Here is a 20,026-nt window from a genome sequence, read left to right as displayed (position 1 = left end):
GGGGGGTCGGGCCGGGTCCTGAAGACTTCCAGAGCCCTAAAAGAAAATCATCTTCATACTTGGTGCGTGAATTCTGAGTCTCTGGAGCCCTCAGGTATTTCGTGAGAAACGCAAACTGGTAGTTTTCAATGGGAATTGGTCCTCGCGGTACAGCCCCTCTCCCGGTTTGGGCCGGGGCCGAACCGAAACAAGAAAAAAAGCGCGGGGGGGGGGGGGGAGGGGCCGAGCTCGTCCTGCGGGCGCGGAGCCCGAGCCCCTCCCGCAGGCAGCGTGCGGCGGCGCCTCCCGCCCCGGCGGCGGCCGGGGGCGGGGGGGAGCGGGGCGGGGCGGGGGCGCCACCGCCGGTGCAACACCCCCCCCTGCGGGCCGTCCCCGGGGCCGCGCCTCCCGCCGGGGCCGGGCGGGGGGGCGGTGAAATGACGGGGGGGAGCAGCGCTGGGTTGAAGGAGGAAGAGCGTTCCGTCGCACCGGCCGTGCCGCCCGTACAAGCGTGCGGGGGGGGTGCGCCCCGCTGGAATCCCTCCTGAAAGTTGGGCTGCTGTCTAAAATAACCCCCTGCTGTGTCGGTGGTTAAACAGGTGCTTTGTCCCGGTGGTCTTCGCCTTCCCTTTCCTGTGCAAAGCCGAGCTCGGGTGGTTGATCGGTACCGATATGTCTCCTACTCGGTGCTTTTTTTTCTTTTTCCCCCTGTGTGAGGGGCACGCTTTTTTGGTAAAGAAGTTGCCAGTGGAAAGCTATTTTCTAGAATTTTGTTCGAGATTGTGTCTCTGCCTGCGTATAAAGCCTACGAGTGCAGCAGTACACGGTGCGATTAGGTATTTAGCAGTTAACTCTCTCGAAAGTAAAGTGAATAATCACGAAAATTACTGTTTTCAGCTGCAAATGTCTGTGAGCTGTTCGCAACAGCCGCTCTAACAAAGGACCCTCTGAAACCGGCGGCTCCTCGCACGCCTGGCTCTAGCAGAGGGTCGCTTCTTCCCTTCCCGCCCCCGTGCCGCTCCCGGCCGCGATTCCAGCCCTCCGGCCCTGCCCTTGCTCTCCATCCCCGCTGGAAGCAGGGCAGGAGCCGGAGCCTGGCTGCGCTGGCGCGGCGCTCTACTTCAGCCGCTAACCGACAGGAGATTTTTTGTGTTTGCGGCTGGGCTTGAACAGGGATTTCGAAAAACTGAAAGCCACCCGCAACCCAACCGCCGGGGAAGCCTTGCGATCCGTGGGAGGGGGGAGCCGGGGTTGCTGCCCCTCGCCGCGGCGGGGCAGCGGGGCCGGCTCTGCGCGGGCGCGGCCGGCGCTGGGCTCGGGGGGGGGGGGGGGGGGCTGCCGCCCGCCTCCCGCCCGCGCCTCCCGCCGCCACTTCGGCGGCTCCTCCGAGCAGCGCCGCGGCTCCGGCTGCCGGGGCCGCCGCCGCGCCCGAGCCGCCAATGCGGGGGATATTCGCAGGGAGGCAGCGGCACCGCGGCAGCGGGGAGGGCAGGTGAACTCCGGGGAAGGATGACCGGCGTCGCCGCGATCGTCTTTCTCCTGCAGCTCTTGCCCAAGGCGGAGGGACAGGTCTTCGCAGGTGAGCGCGCCCAGCCCGCCCGCAGCCCCGCCGCGGCCGCCCGCTCCCCCGCGGCGCGGCTCTCCCCTCGCCCGGCATCCCCCCGCCGCGGGGCGTGCGAGCCCCGGGGCGGGCAGCTCTCCCCGGCAGCCTGAACTCTCCGCCTCGTCCCTTCCTCCAGCCCCTCGGCCTCGCGGGGAGCTCCCTGTGCAGGCGCCGGAGCGGGCAGGGATGGAGGCGTCTCTCGGAAGGCGGCTGGCCGGCGGGGGAAGGAGCGGGTCCTACCGAAAGTCAGTTTGCGGAGCGGAGCCCCGGCAGCGCCTCGGTGCCAGCGCCGGGCTGTGGAGGGTTCTGCCGTGTGCGCTCGGCTCTGCGGGGGCTCCCGCTAGGGCTAACGGCGGTATCCGCGTTTCGGACCGGGGGGGCTCGCTCCTCGGAAAGTTGCGGGTGGCGGGAGAGGAACGCGCATCGCCTTTTTGTGCTTGGATTCACGACATTCGAGTCCTTTTTGCAGTAAACAGCCTTTCCGAGTCTAAGGCGGGAGTTAGCTTCTGAAGGACGCGCAGCTCGGGAGGAGTCGCTGCCTTTCTCCCCTAGCCAGGCAAAGGGGGTTTTGGGGGTGTTCTGGGAAGTTTAGCGGCAGTTTTTCCTCCCCTTGCATCTCACAGCTCAAGTGACTTTCTCGGGGGGGCTCAGCTACGGACTGGCTCCTTCCCAGTTGTCACTTTCTCTGTCACTCTGATGTTAAGGAATACTTTGTTCCCTGGCATGTGTACATTAATAGTAGCCGGCTATTCCCCCCAAGTTCCTTTAGGCATAGTTTGAATTACTTGAAGATGACAGGTGCTTATGGCGCTAGTTTTCTCCTCTTGTGCTATTTTGTAGGTAAAGCAAAGATACATGTGGCTTTGTTCTTCCCTTGGATCTTTTAATATGCCATTAATTTTCTCACTGCAGTTTTTCTTTATATTAAAAGATAAACAGTTGTAACTTTCTTCTCCTGACTTCATGTCTAGCTTTCTAAGTTGTTTTTTTTTTTTAATCATTTTTCCCCCTATCTGTATACTTAAGTAAAAATTCCCCCTGCAACATTGCTTGGTAGGGACAAATCTCAGTGCTTGAGACTTGGTTTCCTACCTCTAACGTGCCGAAGTTTAGTTCATCTCGAACAGTGGAAGATTTCTCTTAGTTAAGCCTGAGAGCTTAAATGACTTTGTCTTGCTGCTTTAAACCAGAACTAGTGCAGGGTGTAGCAGGTGCTGAGCGCGCAGAGCACTATGTATACCTTTACCTGATCTCTTCGGTGCGGCTCAAAAGAAAGTTTGGGGGGTGAAGGGCCAGGCAGGCGCAGGAGACCCCGGCTGTAATGCTGTAATCGGCCCCGCACGGCTGGACACCACCGTGGTGGTGGTATCTTGTTTGCACTGCTAGGCAGCTGCACAGATCCGTGGATTTATTAGAAAGGCTGGGAAATCTAACCTAGTTGAAGAGCTGCTTCGTTGAGTAAGCAATATGTGGAGCTATCTCTTTTTTTTTTTTCTTTTTCTCTCTCTTCCAACTGTGTTTTCGTGTTCTCGACACTTGTCGTATCAATTGAGATCAGATCCTGGGCTTTTGATGAATCATTTAGCCAGATGCCTAGAAAAAAAAGACTTTTCTGTGAAAATGGCAAACTTTTAAGGGGGCAGAAAACACTGAGGGAAATAGCTCATATAGCTTGTATTATATTCCTAAACACATCCAAATTCAGGGATTAGCCAGATGTTTTCATTATTTTCAGAAAGCCATGAAATATTTCAATCATCAGTTCAGGGGGAATAGCAACCGTGAGGCTTCCTAACCGTTAGTATCACCTTCCACCTCCTATTTCAGTGCACTCCTTACCGTTCAAAATAAGAGGAGCTGATTTTAATAAATAATGTTTTCTGAGCTGCTTCTATTAATGAAGTTAAAAGAAAGTTTTCTCCTCTTAGGCTATATACCTGGCGTGAAGTGTAGCGGTCTGGACTCTGTCCGTATAGCTGATATTTTTTTATGGTGAAAACCAAAGCTTTTCAGATGCACTTTGTCTCTGAAATTTCAGTGAAGTTTGGAGAGACTCGTTAATGTCATCGGTGCATTTTCGCAGCTTCCATCAGGTGGTGCTGTCTCCATAACTATTAGGATGCAAATACCTCCTGTCTCTTTCTGATTGAATTATTTTTCAAAGCCTAATGCGTTTATTCAGCAGCCTTTTGTTAAACGTCCCCGAAAAATCCCTGCGCAAGAAGTTGGCTGTGTTTTTCTGATTTATTTTCTTATATGATAGTTGGGCTAAGAAGTAGGAAAGCCCCAAGTCAAGACAAAATGGTGTTCCATTCCCACCTGACTTGCACAGCTGCTGCTTCTTCATATTATCCACAACGTATAAAATTAGAAATACTACAAAGCAACAGCAGAATGCTGATGGTTTCTTCCTGGAATACCTAGTTTCATATTGAGGGAGCTGCTTAACACTTATTTCTTTATGTAATTTCTCTGTTGCTCTATTTAGAACTCTTCTCCCCAGCTTTAGGATCAGCTACTAATTTAATTCTTCTACTTTCCCATAGAAGAGACAGAAGTAACACCGGGTAATTCTAGTAACTGCTGATTCTTTCAGGATTTCAGAAATTAAGGAACTTCGCTTATGGGGAAGTCTTTTTCCTTAAAGCGCGTGTGCAGTTTTTCTCCCACCAAATACGTGGAGTATTCTTGCAGTTGCTGTGCACTTTGCTACAGTCTGTTTTGTGTGCATTTTCAGCACAACAGAGCGGAGAATGGAGAGATTAAAGTCACTTGCAGCTGTGAAAAAGCATTCGGGGGGAAAGTAGGACAGTGGGTTTACATTGGGACTGTTCACCTGAACCCCAGATTACTTTGACCCTTGTTTTTCTTCTGATGTCAATGTTTGTTTTAATTTTGTCATTATGCTGCTCCTTGCTTCACTGTGGCAGAGCTCCTGAATGTTTGGACGTGTAGCTGTTTGCTTTCAAAGACTGCTGCTACATCATAAAGTTACGGCACCTGATAGTTCATTGCCCATGGTTTGTCCAGGGAAGAGGGAAGACGAAAGGGGAGCGAGGGAGCAAACTGCAAGGAATTTTGAGGGGAAGATTAATTCATTTACTAGGAGTTCATTTACTCACAGATTTTGCTGTCAGTAAATTGGCAATGAAAAATGGATGTTTCTGAGCAAGCTACTCTGTGGCAATTGTTTGTTAACAATGCAGCCGTTTAACTCAATAATCACTTTTCACTCCCTCTGGGGAGCTGTTAGCACTACAATTCAACTTTATTTTTCATTCCTGGCTGGTTTGATTTGTTTTCTAATACATAAACAACTAATATTAAAAAGGTGGTGTTGTGAAACTGCCTATTTCAACAGTGGCAATGAAAGGTCACTGCACGTATACAGACATTTGTGAATCTCTGAGTGATAATCTTTCTCTTTTACAAATGCAGAACCCTTTTTTTACCATCCACCCTTCTGGAAGTCCCTCAGCTCTGCTTCTCTTGTTTAATTGTACTTTTTTTTAGTCTGTTATGCTCTATGTGCAGGCCCACGTGCTCTAGTTTTCATTAATATGGGAATGATTTGGGACACTTACTGTAGAATATTACAGTGGTTTTTTAGAAGGCACCATCATCTGTTACCATGGAAACCTGTATAGTGCTAAAGATGTAGGTCTGAGGCTTTGTGAACCTCAAAATATGTGGACAAGGGTTGTTTCTTATAGGAACAATTACTTTTGTATATAAAATCTAGTTAAGTGGAGAGAAGAAAGGGAAATAAATTGACCTCTTCAGCATTGCACTGACAATCCTTCTTTTGAATAACATTCTGCATAGAAGGATCGGTCTCTGATTCTGTCTGTATGTGGGTTTTGTTTAAGCTCATTATTTATTGTAATAGTTGTTTTATGCCTCTGGTAATTTTCATTGTAATTTTATAAATGAGGTAAATGAATGTGTATTGGCAGGTATTGTTCTTAGCTTGAATGGAAAGTGCTGAATGTAGAATTGGAGAGGTGTGCAACGTTAGCACCGGAGCTTAAATATTTTGGCAATGAGCAAATTTGAGACTGACTTAATGTGGCCCTAATTAAAAAAAAAAACCCACTACCACAGGTGCCATCTGTAATCCACCTACCAAAATCTGATCGAGGTATATATGGGTTTGCTCACTAATGTGAGCAATAAAAGCAATAAAACTTATCTGTTTTGCCATAGAAATACTGAAGCCTAGTTAACATTCATAAAAACTCTTATGATGTTTGGGTGACGAGCAGCAGGAGTGCGTGTGTATTGCTATATAAAGCATATGTCCTTTAGAGAGAGATTTCTTAATTTTTTATGGAAACTGCTTCAGTCTGTTTCCTCGGTGTCTCGTAACGCATAGATAAAATATGTAATGAAGCTTCTAAAACATGCTTGTAGGTACATTCATAGACGAGGCTTTCCTTGCAGAGAATTTAAAGAACAGCAGCATATAGAGGTCACCTGCTGTTATAAACTGACCCAAGTTGTAGTCCGCATTCCCGCTGCGATGCGAGAAACCCCCTGTGCCTCCCATTGCCTCAGTACCAGAGGGCCCCGCTTCCACAAAGAGCAGCTCGTGGGTTGACACTTCACGGCTCTGTGTTGTCATTCTCGAGAAGAATATGGTGCGCTTGGCTCCTATGGCATTTCTGAACGTTTCATGGACCAGTATTACTTGGCTCACTTAAGCCAGTGTATTTGGCCAAGAGTCCCTTTTTTTCTGGTACTATTCATGTTTCCTAGTTTCCTAATTTTTCTTCTGATGGTGCTCTCCCTGTTTGTGCTGGTTAGCACTACTTGGATATTGTTTCATTTAGATGACGTTTGCTTTTGGGGGGAAATCCTTACCTATCTCTTGACCTATCGCCTTCCTGGCCCTGTGTTGCCTCTTACTTTTGAATGCCACTTGCCTCCCACCACCCTGCTCTTTCCAGGCAAACCCAAAGGAAAAGAGCAACCCTACACACCCCAAAGCAGGCAGGCACGCGAAGAAAGCGAGTGATGTTGATGGCATCAGAAAGGACTTCTTGCAACCTGGCCCTGTCTTTCTGTACACTCGTAACTACGTAACAAGCAATTGCTTCTAGTGTTTGTTACTGCAAGCTCTAAAGATCATGTATCTTCATGGTGGAAGAGATGATTACTATGTCTTAATCAGACTATACATCACTTAATCAGAACCACTTGTTTTTTTAATATCCTATAAATACATCCTGTCTATCATACTGCGGTTCAGCGATGTTGGATACTTTGCAAGCTGGGTGGCAGGGCATTGCGCGTCCCAGAAGAAAATGCTGATAAGTTAGTTAAAGAAACCAAGGACCTTTGCAGAAAGAAGACTGTAAGTGTCGTTTAGTGCCACAGTTAATGATGATGTAATTCTGGGGAGCACAAGCACCTCCACCTGTGAACAAGACCTGGTAAATAGGACAAGAAACCCCAGGAAGAGCGAACCTAGTTAGTGCTTGGTCTCCTCTGGCTTTCTTGTTTTCTTTTAACTGGTGCTTGTAAATCAATCCAAGGCCAGCCGCTTGATTTCTTCTTTTCTCCAGCTAGATCCCTCTGGGACTGCGGGCTTGGGAATTCCAAGCTGACTTGGTGAATTCTGCTGCGGTTTGAAGCGGTGCAGCTCGTGTAGTTAAAGAATGATTGAGCTGCTTGTGAATTTTGGGGATGGGACCTGGCTCTTGTTCCTTGACAGTTTTGAGTTCATCTCTCAGAAAGGCTGATGGGGTTTGACAGCTGATGATGTTGTGTGGGCACAGATCGGTGCCGCAGCCTGGGCAACCTACGGTTACGCAACCTCTAATTCAGCTATGCCGTTTCCTTTGTACTGGAAATGCCCAAAGTATCCTATATCTTATGTTTCGTTAGCTGAAGTGTCTTGAGATCCGACATAAGAGAAAACAGTTTTACCACGCTTTTTTCACGTACGTCCTTGTCATAATCTCAGCTTCATTCCCAGGGTAGTGACTATGTTAAATGACGGGGAAGCAGCTCTTGGCTGCTAATTCAGCTGTACATTGAGCAAAGGAGGGCTGTTTCACTACTTGTCCTCTGCAATGTTGTAAGGAACAACAGTGTCAAAAATATTACAACTTAATCCAGGGTTCATCCGTTTTTCTGTTGGGGATGAATCCTTCTCTGAAGAAAATATCGTTGCTTGAGCAGAAGTAGGCCTTCGCACTCTACTGGGGATGATGTTCTTGAAATGTCTTGCTTTTGACTGCAGTACTGCTGAATTTGTCACTGTTACTGGAATGACCTTAATCTGCGTGCGTGTGAATCTTCATTCCCTTAGTATTGACTTAAAGGTCAGCTCCTCGATAATGGAGGGAGAAGCTTTGCAAATAGAAAAAAAAGACCTAAATAGGCAAATAGAGCAATTGCGTGCTGTGGGCTTTCAGGTTCTTTTTTTTTTTAATGAAAAAGCATGGAGTTGAGAATGGTATCAGTGCCACGTGGTTTTGTTTATCTAAGAAGATAATGAAGATTGGTAAAAGCGTTGCTTGGCAGAAAGCGTGTGTGGTTGTGACCACCTAGGAGAAGAAGGGTGCGAAGATGAAGTGGGGGAGGAAGAAGGGAATTAAAGTAATTTGACTGCTATAGACAGGTCTTTCTTCCTTTAGAAATACACTTATGTAACTGCAGCAGTATTTGCTGGATAAGCAGAAGAGCACTTCTCTCAGCAAGATGGGAGGCTGCTGCGCTTGATGGTTCATTTCTCCAGAATAGGGATTTTCTGTCAGTGCGCACCCATTTATGTGCTGGCAGCCCAAATCTTATTCTGCATTTCTAGGTGTGAATTCAGTGCTTTAATAGAAACAGTTGTTGATGAAACTGTGAAGTGTAATGTAATGTATTTCCACCACAATCAGTTGTTTCTCAGGTAAATATTTTGCGGTTTGCTATTTTTTTCAGAGGTCTGTGGCTGAAAGGTACATCTAAAAAAAAAAAACCAACCCATCAAAAAAACGTAAGCCAAGAGGCTGTGTATATATAACTCTACACTTGACTGCGCTGGATTGGTGTCAAGAATTTTTACTACTCTGTTCTTTGTTCCTAAGAACTGAAAAGCACCAATATATAAACATTCACCAGCTATTTCTAGTGTTTCCCATGTAAGTCCACCTGTTTGCAAGAGGTGTATATGTACCTGCATTTCTGTTCTAGCAGGGGGACCTGCTTTCTCTAGCCTTTAGCTTGGGTGTGTTTGTAAGCTGGCTGAGCAGAAGAGCTTGTTACCTTCTTTCTCATTCTGGACTTGATAAGCAATTGTCAGTTTGTAACGGTATCAAGTCATCTCTCCTAGTGAGCATCTTTAATGGAAAGTCTCTTTTTTCCTCTTTACTGTTTATTAAACCTAATGTGATTGCTTTATTGTATAGTAACTTTGAAACATCTGAAGAACCAACTGTGTTAAACGCTTCAGAGGCACAAATGACTCATTTTTGTACCCTGAAGAATGTTTTCATCTTGCAGTTGTACAAGAGAGAAACAACAGAAGAAACGGGAGCGGTGTCGCAGCCAAGCAGGGAGGGTGGCAGCTGATGAGACGCTGGCGTGTTTGGGTGGGGGGTTAGTTATGGAGAAGGCGATGGGAAGGCGAGTATGATGAGATTATAGCAGTAGGAAGAGGAAGGGAGCAAGTATGAAAAGAAATATGAAAGGTAAGAGGAGCCTGACAGGGTAGAAACAGTGAGGAAGCAGACATGAAAGAAAGCTCAGGAATTGGCTGCTGCTCCCGGTGCTCGCAGACTGGGAGGATGGCTGTCGCTGCCATCATCTCTGTTGTCTCCCTTCCCGTAAGTTAACTGTCAGCCAAAGTTATTGCTAGATAGCTCCTTGCTGCAAATTTTGGTCCTTAGGCTGAAACATGAGCTGCTGTGCCTGGTTTTCATTGTCCGTCCTCAATTTTACCGTAATGTTTTCTCAAACTGGTTGAGCATATGTCTTCACAAATCAAATTGATATGAATGTTTTGAATTGACTAGTAACCCATTCTAGGTTTGCTTAGAAAAGCGTATGAGATTTATATGTTAAGTTTGCCAGTCACTAATACTTTAAGAGCCTAAAACACGACAGAAGCAGTTTTCCCTGTTGTTACTCTAGCTCAGCTGATATTTCAGAGGTCTGTTTCTGTGTTCACGCTAGAGTTGCATGCTGTCTATTTCAGTAAAATGAAAAAGAATAAGCATGCAAAAGGAAGAGACTTTGATCTATTTGCCCTCTGAAATGCACTGCTATCCATCCCTGTCTGTACCGGAGTAGCTTATCGGGATAGCAGCTATGCCCGGGTACCTTAGTGCATCGCGGGGCTCGGTTCAGAGCCTGTGCCAGGCGGCCCAGGTGTGATGCACAGTTTTGCGCAGCAGCCAAACAAAATTAAATGTCCAGAAGTCATTATGTCCATCAGCAAGCTAAAGCTAATTGCTCATCTTCGCTCCTTCCCTTTAAAAGTTTGGGGTTTTTTTTGAAGTTCAATGTTGGTTTGAGGCAGACCTTGTTCTTGCGTTATTGGCTCTGACTAAAGAGGACGTAACCTTCTGATAAATTTGACTTTCAGATTGGTGGCTTCCAGCTCTCCGTGCTCCTGTGGTCTGGCTGTTTGTTGCCAGAAATGACTCATTGCCTGTAGGGCAAATGGATCTCTCGGAGGCACCCCGCAGCGCTCCGCTTGTGTCCTGCCTGCGAAAGGCGGGTAAAGAGGCAGCGATGGCTGGTCTGCTTGCCAGTTATTTCATGGTACTCCTGTGTACCAACACATGCAGATAGTTATTGTTGGGGATGCTGCCGACTGTTTGGATGCTGCCCAGTTGAACTGGACCTGCTATTTAATTTCGGGGGGGGCGGGCAGAAGGTTTCATTAAATCCAGGACCAGTTGAAAAGTTTCCACAAATGTGATCTCTCAAAATCGATTTTTAAGAAAACAGCTATTCTAAAACGAGCAGTTCCCCTGCAGTTCTTGAGATTCAAACATTCCAGCATGAATCGGAAAAAATTTTATAGAATCTAGCACAAAAGAATAGGTTTCAATGAATCTTGTAGGGAGTCTTGCATGTACTTTTAAGAGGGATTTCCACTATGAAAACAGTGGCCAAAACACTGCTCCAGCTTCCTGAATAAATTATTTTTGTTAGCAATAGGGTCTCCTAGACAAACAGTAAATATATTTTTATGATTAAAAAAATGGGAGATGGTGTATGTACTAACAGATATCAGCACGTGGTGGCAATAATCAGAGAAGCGGAAAGCTTGGAAATAAACAAACACGCTGTCTCTGTTGGCACAGGGATAACCCTGGAGACTGCCAAGGCCAGAGCCTGCAAAAATAAGAAAGTATAATTAATTGTCCTTAAATGAACCTACCAAGCAAAAATATCCCTCTTAAAGTAAACTCTCAACTTTGCATCTTTTATAATAAAGCTTTTCCACGTGCCAAAGTTTGTTTTGGTGGTTTTTTTTTTATGTTCTATAATGTGCTTGTTTACATTTCTGTGCATGTTCAGTGTAAAGAATCAGCATACTGAGTATAGCTGCACTGGGTGTCTGTTTTACTCTTGCACTTTGCTTTTCCAGCAATAATACAAAATTATTTCTCAAAGCGGCTGAGAAGTAATGTTTTGGAACAAAGTCTTGGTGGTGGTTGAAGGTCACTCAGCAGTTGTCTATATTAAATCACTCCCCTGGTTTTTTTGTAGTTTGGTTTCTTTTTTCTTTAAGAGGCTTTCTCTTCCTTCCAGTGGTTCCTATGCCCGTGTTGATGTGAAGAGTTCTCATGGCAAGAAAGCAGAAAAGTGTTATTTCCCCCTCACCCTCCCCAAAAGCTCTGTGCTGATGAGCTTCTGTTGCTAACAGAATGCTAAATAAATGAGAAAAAGAGTTTCTTTGAAAGGAGTACTACGTTTCTTTGTGTCACTTAGCATATTCCCAGTGGTTACTGACTTCAGGGTGACTTGCAGGTGTTTGGGACCTGGAGCATTTAGGAAGCAACAGAAGCATTATCAATACATGATACAAGTTTGGAGTGTATCCTGCTTGCCAAGTGTAATTCATCTCAAAATTTCTAAGAGAGTAGAGAATGAGTGTTTGGATTATACAGTATATAACAATTTACCCATAACGTGCTTCTTCATAGTATAGGGGATGGCAGAAAGATTACTCAGCAGGATCGGACTTCAGATATAATTACCATAAAGTTCAGGAGAAACTTAGAAGTAGTTCCTTTGTAAGTTTTTCTTAGCGAAAGTAAACTTGAAAGAACCGCAAAGTGGAGAAACAATGTCAGAGTTAAGAATCATAGGCAGAAATTTAGCCCCAGTCTTGGGAAGTAGTGCAATACAGATCCAGAGTAAATGTATACAGTTATTTTGAGTGGATAAGAGAAATCTGGGAGTGATTTAATGCTGAGATTTTGAGAGAACTGACAATTGACAGCATATTTGCATGCAACTGAGTATGAATTTGAAAAGGAGCAAGTACACTAAAGGCAGACTATGCCACCTGCTGTGTATGTAGTTTAAAAAAAGTGTATGTTTGGGATTTTTTTTTCTGTCTGGAATATTCCCCTCAACCCTGAACATCATCTTATTCCTGAGAGTGACAAATGAAAGTATTGAGTACCTACAAGTGACAGCGGTTTCTCCACTTTTGAGCAAAAATTTACAGTATCTAAGTACATTTAGCTTCTGGACCTGTAACTGAGAATGGAGCCGTGAAAGGGAGAGCACCTCAGGGGAAAGGAAGGGGAAGAAGGGAGAATTATTTAATGTGCACCAAGAGTAATAGAATGAGATTAAAACAAGAGAATAATTTACTTTGAGCATTAGGAAAATCTTATTGCAGATCCATGAGGTTGTGGAATTGTATCCCAAAGGAAATGGTGGAAAGTCTGTTGCCTGAGTCATTTTAATTTAGACAGGACAAAATAATTGACTATCTTCTGTAGAGGAAAAAAAAGTACTGCACTCTATGAGAAAACAAATTTGAATAATACACTGCAGGCTGCTTTTTTCCTCTAAATTTCTAACTTTCTTGTAATGCTGTTGAAGAGGGAAAAGAGGAGGAGGTATAGTGAGAAAAAAAGAGGATGCTGTATTTAGCATATAATAAGTGTAAGTGATGTTAACACATACTAATGCTTCTCCACTGTTTTTAATTCATCTGATTAAATATCTGTTGCATATCTATTAAATAGCAGCAGCATTATGGTGAATTCAAGACTGCATGACTGCATCATGCCCCCCTCCAGATTCCTCCCACTCCCCTCCCCAAATCTGTGTTCAGACTTGATCTAACCTGGGGGCAAATAAGGAGTGCAGTATTTAAAAAACCAACCAACAAACAAAAAAACCCAACTACAAGTGCCATGTATGATTTGTAGGTGCTAAAAAAGTGGATAACGTACACCTCGGAGAGAGGAGGAGTGTTAAGCATGTGATGTCTTATTTCTGCATCAAAGTTCCCGAATGATGCCAAGTAAGTTGTTCAAGCCAAGATTTGGCAGGTGAGCACTAGCTGTTACCCCGGTGGGCCCTGAGTTGAGGCCCTGGATGTAACATCCCAAAGGGCTTTAGAAGTCATGGCTGCAGCTGAAATCAGTGCCGCTGTGTTTCCGATGTGTGGGATCGATACAGATTCCTGAGGACCCTGAAAACCCCTGGGTGCTTCAAATGGGGCACATGGACTTAACACGGGTATCTTCCCTTAACCTCTCTTTGAGTCCCTAAAATGGGGAGGGTTGAACCCAGTGCTGTGAGGTGGGGTGGTGAGTGCATCTGAATGTCGGTGAAGGAACAGAAATTCTATAGCTGTAGGGAAATCTGAGAGGAAATTAATAATCCTCTCTGTAGAGATCAGTTTGCATAGCGTGCAGTAAATAATGTATGGGGCCACGGAGTTAACTAAGAATAAAACAAAATATTGAATAGCTGCTCATTTAGTGAGTACCTTCCATCTTTTGCATAGAACAAGAAAAGGTCCCGTGGCAGAAAAGAGTATGTGATCAGGTAATTTTTTTTTTAAAAGTTAAACCCACAAGAGGATTGATACAGGGTTTTGTGGACTGCTAGAGCAATTAATAGCCTTCAGAAAGCTTTTGATTTTTATTGTCATTAACAATATTGCCTTTTTTTAAAATCTCCTTTTGAGATAGGGAAGCTCATCACCAGCAAGAGCTGGACAGTAATTTGGGGGCTTGAGTGTACTGGGGGGGGCTTTTGTCTGCTGCTTTGTAATCATGAGCTGGTCTGCATAACTGTGCAATACCCTGCCTCCTCTTCTTTTGTACAATATCACCCCAGAATTGGTAAAGCAGGCGTATGAGTAAAAGTTTGGATACTTGGGCAGAGTGAGCTGTGCAAACAACTCCTCTGTAGGGTGATCGTGGAGGGTTGCGAGGAATCGTATTGTGGCTTAGACTTGACCTGCAAGCAGACAGTTGGTCTGTAATGAATTGGGATTTGAGGTTTTGTGATTATTTGTTATAAATGTGTTTACTCCATGGTGCTTTGTGGTGCGCTCATTTTATACTCCTTGTTTGAATCAAAATCAGCATCGTGTATACAATGAAGGTCATCCTGTGCTTTGGTCACTTTAACTGAAATTGTAGAAAGCTGGGTGGGGAAACCAGTGCTGTTGCAATTAAATAATTGATTATTTGAATCCCATTAAAGAAAAAAGGAGGCGAGAAAATAGACTGTGTTATTTATCAGTCAACTTGAGGGAATTCATGTCTTCTGAAAATTAACTTCAACTCTATTCTTTTTGTTACTGTTCTCAGTATTTACATTATTGCAGTGTTAAAGAGAACAAATGATGAGTTTCTTCAAAAGTTTCTCCTCTTTCTTTATACCGTCAGGCTTCCAATTCATTTTCCTTACTCCGCTCTTCCCTTTTGCAAGCCATATACAGTTGCCATTCATTCCTCCTGTGTCCAGTGTGTTTCCTGTAATGCCCATCAGTGTTCTTAAGTGATGTTCTAGGAATTTATTGTGGCACAACAGTAGGGGTGTGTGTGTGTGTCTGTGTGCTCGCAACATATGCCTAATAAATATGCAGATCAGTTCCTGTTCTGAGGCTGTAAAGGTGAATGGATTTATTTAGGAATCCTCTTTAAATTCTCCTCTTCACTGCAACAACTCTCTGGTAAGAAAAATTTGGTGATTAATAATGTTTTAGCAGAGCTTTTTCTAAGAGGATTTTTCTTAGTCTCCTGTCTTAAAAGTTAAACGTCATACGTGTTTGATAGATGGAACACAGCACTGTGGTGGCTTTATGCCATGCTGTTGGTACAGGGAGGGAAGCCCTGACTGAAGGGGATCTTCTGGTGTCATTGGGCTGCCATCAGCTGATGGGTTTTGTTTTCTCGAGGCTGGTACTTAAGCTCGTCCTAACCAGCCATGAGGTCGTCCCAGGCCTGCCAGCTGTGCTGTGTGTTAAAGCATCGTCTGCTGAGAATGCACACCAAGGATCTTGATGTTGTGGAAGAAGATTGTGACAGGTCACCAGAAGACTGAGAGAAGCATGGTGGGATTAATAAATTTGCTTTTTGCTGCCATGGATTTAGTTTCCACTGGCGTCTAATTCACGCAGGAAGGAAAGGCTGTCATTTTTCAGGATATCTGTGTCAGAATGGTGACTTAATTGTTCAGAAATAGATGGCACTTACAATTTTTCTTTTATGGGAACTTAGGACAAAACAGAAGCCTGGAAACTTAAACTGCACTTTATTGATAGTACATGTCCATAGGATGACAGAGTAATGAAATAGTACAAGGTAATGGGAGCGGGAATCACATATTCAAGCTGCTATTTATGTAGGACTTGACCTTGACTCTTTCTGCTCCCTTCCTTCCGCTTTAATGTTTTAAAAAGAAAGTAAATACAGATGAAGAATTGTTTGTTGTATTGAATACCATTCCCGAGGATACCTCTCTTCAGATAATAACTTTGATTCCAAAGGTTTTAAGGAGGAGGAAAATGTTTACATTGCCATTTTATAGCAAGGCGAATCGAGTACAAGAACATTATCTGTAATATATGTATAATTACACACGGGAAACGATTTAAAGAAAATGTATTCTAAGATGCACGTGAATCAAGGTCTTCCCCTCCCCCAGTCCTTTATGATACTTCACTGTTAATTAATCTTTTAGAAGTAAGTGTATTGCAGCCCTCTGCGCTCTCTCTGCTCCTGGTTCTCCAGGAGAATCGAAGGGCTCTGACTCGCCGTGCTTGCACTTTGTAATCTCAGAGGTGAAAAATGAAACCTAGCCCTTTTTAGCTAACTTTAGCTTTCCTTGATGACAAAGCAGCCTATTGAATGTTGTACTGAAATCATGCAAATTGTGTGAGAAGCATGCTCCCTTCATAATACCTTTTTATACTCACAGGAATTTCTGCATTGTGAGACACTCAGGCAGGGAGTAGATGAGTATTTTCTAATGTTTGGATCAGGGATTTGGGATTTGGAGGCTCAGGTCTTCTGTTCCAAGCTCTGTCCCCATCTTGTTTTATAACCCTGGGCAAGTTAATTTTTCCATGGCTCAATTAAGTCTATTGTAAACAGCATATATGTTTCTTTTCTATCTCACAGGAGTCCGGGGAAGCTTAATTAGCACTTGTGAAATACTTCGAGATCTGATGAAAGGCAATACGAGTGCAGTGTGTTTTCAGGCTGGCTCCCCTCACTCCCAATATTGTCAAATGATACCTTCTCTAGAAGATTTGATCAGATATTGACTGTCATCCATGAACGTGCATTGAATGAAATCAGTAGAGCTACTTATTTTTTTTTTTTACCTTCCAAAAGTTTCTTATGAACACTAAGTGGTGCGCCATTCTTCCTTGTAGGAAGAGATACCAGTCCTCTACTAACCAGTTGAAATGAGAACTGGTGGTCCCACCACTGTCTGGGGTAAAAAAAAAAAAAAAAAAAAAAAAAAGGAAAACAAAAAACTCCCCCAAAACATCTGTCAGAACTCGTATAATGAGGCTTGTGTCTTCCAGACACGAGTGGGGCAGTTTTGTACCTTAAACTCTCCTGCCCTCGTTGCCTTTTGTAGCCAAAGCGTAGAGGTCTGGGTTAGAAATGAAACTCTGCTTTCATTGTTTCATTGTAGAGCCCTGTGTACAAGATAGGCAAGATAAATAATGGTTTAACTTGGGGTTGTTGGGAGAAGGCGGTTGTAATTATCTTTGGGGAGCTCCTTTGGGTTAGGGACTGTGTGCAGCCTTTTTAACAAAAGAAATTTAAGAGGTTTACTGGAGGATGTAGATGTCTCGCTCCCCCAGAGTGACTTTTGTACTTCCTCGGGCAAAGTGAGTCCCTGACACAAGGGCATGCCCATGTGTATGCCCATGCTCCCTTTCTCCTTGCAGCTAGTCAGACTTGTCTTATAAACAGCCTTGGGGAGCCTTGCATATCGGACTAGAGCCTGAATGAGCAGAGGAGCACAGTCACGTTGCTTTTGCAAGGTAGATGCCTGGGGATGTCTCCATCATAAGTGGATTCTGGAAATTGCCTTTTTGGAGGGTGCTCTGTGGCAGGTGATGGATGCATCGAGGCAGGGCAGACATTGATTTTCACATGGTTGACGAGTATTCTTTTTAAGAAAGACGGTATGATAGTAAATATACAAATGCTGGGAAGTGAAGGAGACTTGTTTTTTCATTTGAGAGGTTGTTAAGAATTGATTTTGAGGTGAGACCATCTTTTTCATTTGTGACTGATTTATGTCTATGTTGTAGTAGAGAAAATGTTTAATGCATTTCTTTTGGGCATTGGGGATGCTTATAATGGACCCAGGTCATTCTTTCTGATTTTTGTCATACAATGACAAGCTTGTAAGTGGTGAAGCACAATGCTCTTCAGCTATGCTGTTGCTTTTTTCCTCCTGAGTAAACAAAGCATTTAATCTGACTTCTAAACCTCTTTCCCCAACCCTCCCTCCCTCCAAATCAGCAAGAAGTAGCTCCTCTTATCTTTATCGTGTGTGTTTTATGTGAACAGTGAAGATGCCTCCAGTTTAAAATGGCCTAAAATGGTACTTTCCACCTTCTTGATCTGTAGTTGCTCAAGTATACGTAGAGAGCTATGCAAGTGTTACATTAATGGCATTGATATTGGAGTTGAATCGCAGAACAGTTGAGGTGAGACAGGACCTCTAGAGATGGTCTAGTCCAACCCCCTGCTCAACGCAGGATCACCACCTCCAGCAGGTTGCTCCGGGCTTGAGTCCAGGTGGGTTTTGAATATATCGAAGGATGGAGACCCACAGCCTCTCTGGGCAACTTGTTCCAGTGTTTGACTACCTTCACAGTACAAAAGCTTTCATTTTCATGTTTAAATGGAATTTCTTGTATTTCAATTCATGCCCTTTGCCTCCTGTCCTTTCACTGGATGCCACTGAGAGGAGTCTGGCTCAATCTTCTTTACTCCTTCCCATCAGGTATTTAGAGACCCTGATAAGATCCCCATAAGCCTTCCCGAGGCTGAGCCATCCCAGCTTTCCCAGCCTCTCCTTGTGTGTCGGGTGCTCCAATCCCTTAATCATCTTCATGGCCCTTTGCTGGATTTGCACCAGTACATCCCTGTCTGTCTTGTGATACTTGTGTCTGTGCATGCAGATGCATGTTTTAACTCTCTCTGCACAGATCAGTGCAACCCTAATGCAATACCTGTTCGGATTTACACATTTTGTCTGTCTGTGTGTTTTTACACACGCATATATATATATGTTTTAGGATTTTATTTGGACATAGCTGATACATAGGGCAGGGTTTCCCAGGTGGTTCTTGTTTGATTAAATTTCAGTGTGTGCTCCATCAAATACTTGGCTTTGCTGAATAAATTGGTATATTATGTTGGCTTATCCTGATTTACTGTCTCAGTGCTGTCCAATAGGTACAGAAAGGTAATAATCAGTGTGTCAGTAGCTGTTACGTTTTCATTTAAGGGAAAACATACTAATTCTTTTTTGAGACAATATACAAGAGGGGAGAGAGATTTGTTGGTGAAATACTGACTTATCTAGAATGTTTTCTGCTAGAAGCTGAGACTTTTTTTAAGACCTCTTGAACAATTTATTTGGCTCTTTTGGAGACCTGAAAAGGCTTCTAGTACTTGGACCTCCTTAAAGTCTGGAGTTATCCCTGCTGTCCAGCTGGCTTGGCTTCGCAGAACTAAACTTAGCATATGTTTGAATTCTGTAAATTGGAAAAACAAAGTCAATTTATTCTCTCTTATGGTATGTTTAATGAGTTGAGGCTGTTTGTGGTTTAACTTACTCACTAAACCCTTTTATTGGGAGTGGTGCTACAAAGTGTAGTGTTGCGTATTTGATACCTCCAAAATCCTCTTTCTGCCAGCACTGTATTTTTAAACTTATTCTTGCATTTGTTCACATCTTAAAATAGCATAGCAGTCTTTGTAGGAAAAAGGGGAGGGCTTTTTCATTGATGGGTTTAAACTCCACTAGAGAAAACTCTCTGTGGAAGTAGATTCCTGCTCTATATTGTGGATGCGGGCTGTCTGCCCAAATCCATCTCAGCTTAATCTGGCCTATGGTTGTTCACTCTTGTACGTTCATGCATGGCTCCATTGGTACTTCTCGTTCCTGTTACAGGATTGATAGTACTGCTGCTTTGCCTGCTCGGACCAATCTTATTAAATTTAATGATTTGCAAAATATGACTCTGACTACCTGCTTGCACTACTCTGTAAACTGCAAGCACTGCAAGTAGTCTTGGAAACACGTTTAATAGTATTTTAAATGCATGCCTTAAACAGGGTAAGGGAAAGCTCCTCAGGGCAGGCCAGGCCTCTGCTCTAAGCTCCTGCTGCTTCAGCGAGGAAAGGCGTAGGTATTGATGTAGACTTGTACACGTAACACGAGATCAATAGACTCTTCTCCCCTGAGTCCGGATGAACTCCTGGTTTAAGATTATTCTTGTCTGGATCAGCTGATTGCTAAGGCTGTACAGGCTCCTTTCTGGCTGTAGAGGGGCTTTGGTTAGTATCTGAGTGCTCACAAGGTAACAGCCACCGCCAGACCAGAGCTGGCCTCGGTAGCGTCTTTAAAAGATATGAGACTGCTCAGGTGATGGATGTTCCCCAGTCATAATGTCCCATCTTCTACTCAAAACTGGAGAACTCCACATCATTAGCCTCAACCCTGGGGACTTCATACCAATCTAGGCAGAGAAGGGAACAAATCCCCTGTGTTAGTATAAGATGTGATCCTGGCTAGCAAAAGGATCTATAAATGCGTTACACGTCTTGTTCCTTCCTTATGGCCCATCACGCCTGTCTTGGGGAGTGGGTGACCTATTAATACAGGGCTGTAGGTGTGGATAGCGGACCTCCTGCGTTAAACTTTGTTTGCTTTTATAGCACTGACCTTTTGCAGACTTGCACAACGGAGCCT

General features: G+C 44.2%; 1 protein-coding gene across 5 annotated transcripts in view; it reads left to right on the top strand.

Moving 5' to 3' along the window:
* The first annotated feature begins 1,386 nt into the window (after window positions 1-1,386).
* PTPRT (protein tyrosine phosphatase receptor type T) overlaps window positions 1,387-20,026 on the top strand; it is a 475,551-nt gene continuing 456,911 nt past the window's right edge. For all 5 annotated transcript variants that reach the window (XM_076352439.1, XM_076352436.1, XM_076352438.1 and 2 more), the window contains exon 1: window positions 1,387-1,558. In XM_076352439.1, the coding sequence (XP_076208554.1) occupies window positions 1,489-1,558 (70 nt within the window). In that variant the 5' untranslated portion in view covers window positions 1,387-1,488. The remainder of the gene's footprint in view (window positions 1,559-20,026) is intronic.

The sequence above is a fragment of the Aptenodytes patagonicus genome, chromosome 14 (assembly GCF_965638725.1).
Source record: "Aptenodytes patagonicus chromosome 14, bAptPat1.pri.cur, whole genome shotgun sequence".
Taxonomy (NCBI): Eukaryota; Metazoa; Chordata; class Aves; order Sphenisciformes; family Spheniscidae; genus Aptenodytes; species Aptenodytes patagonicus.
Note: the sequence above shows the minus strand (reverse complement) of the source record. Positions and strands in the feature narration are given on the sequence as shown.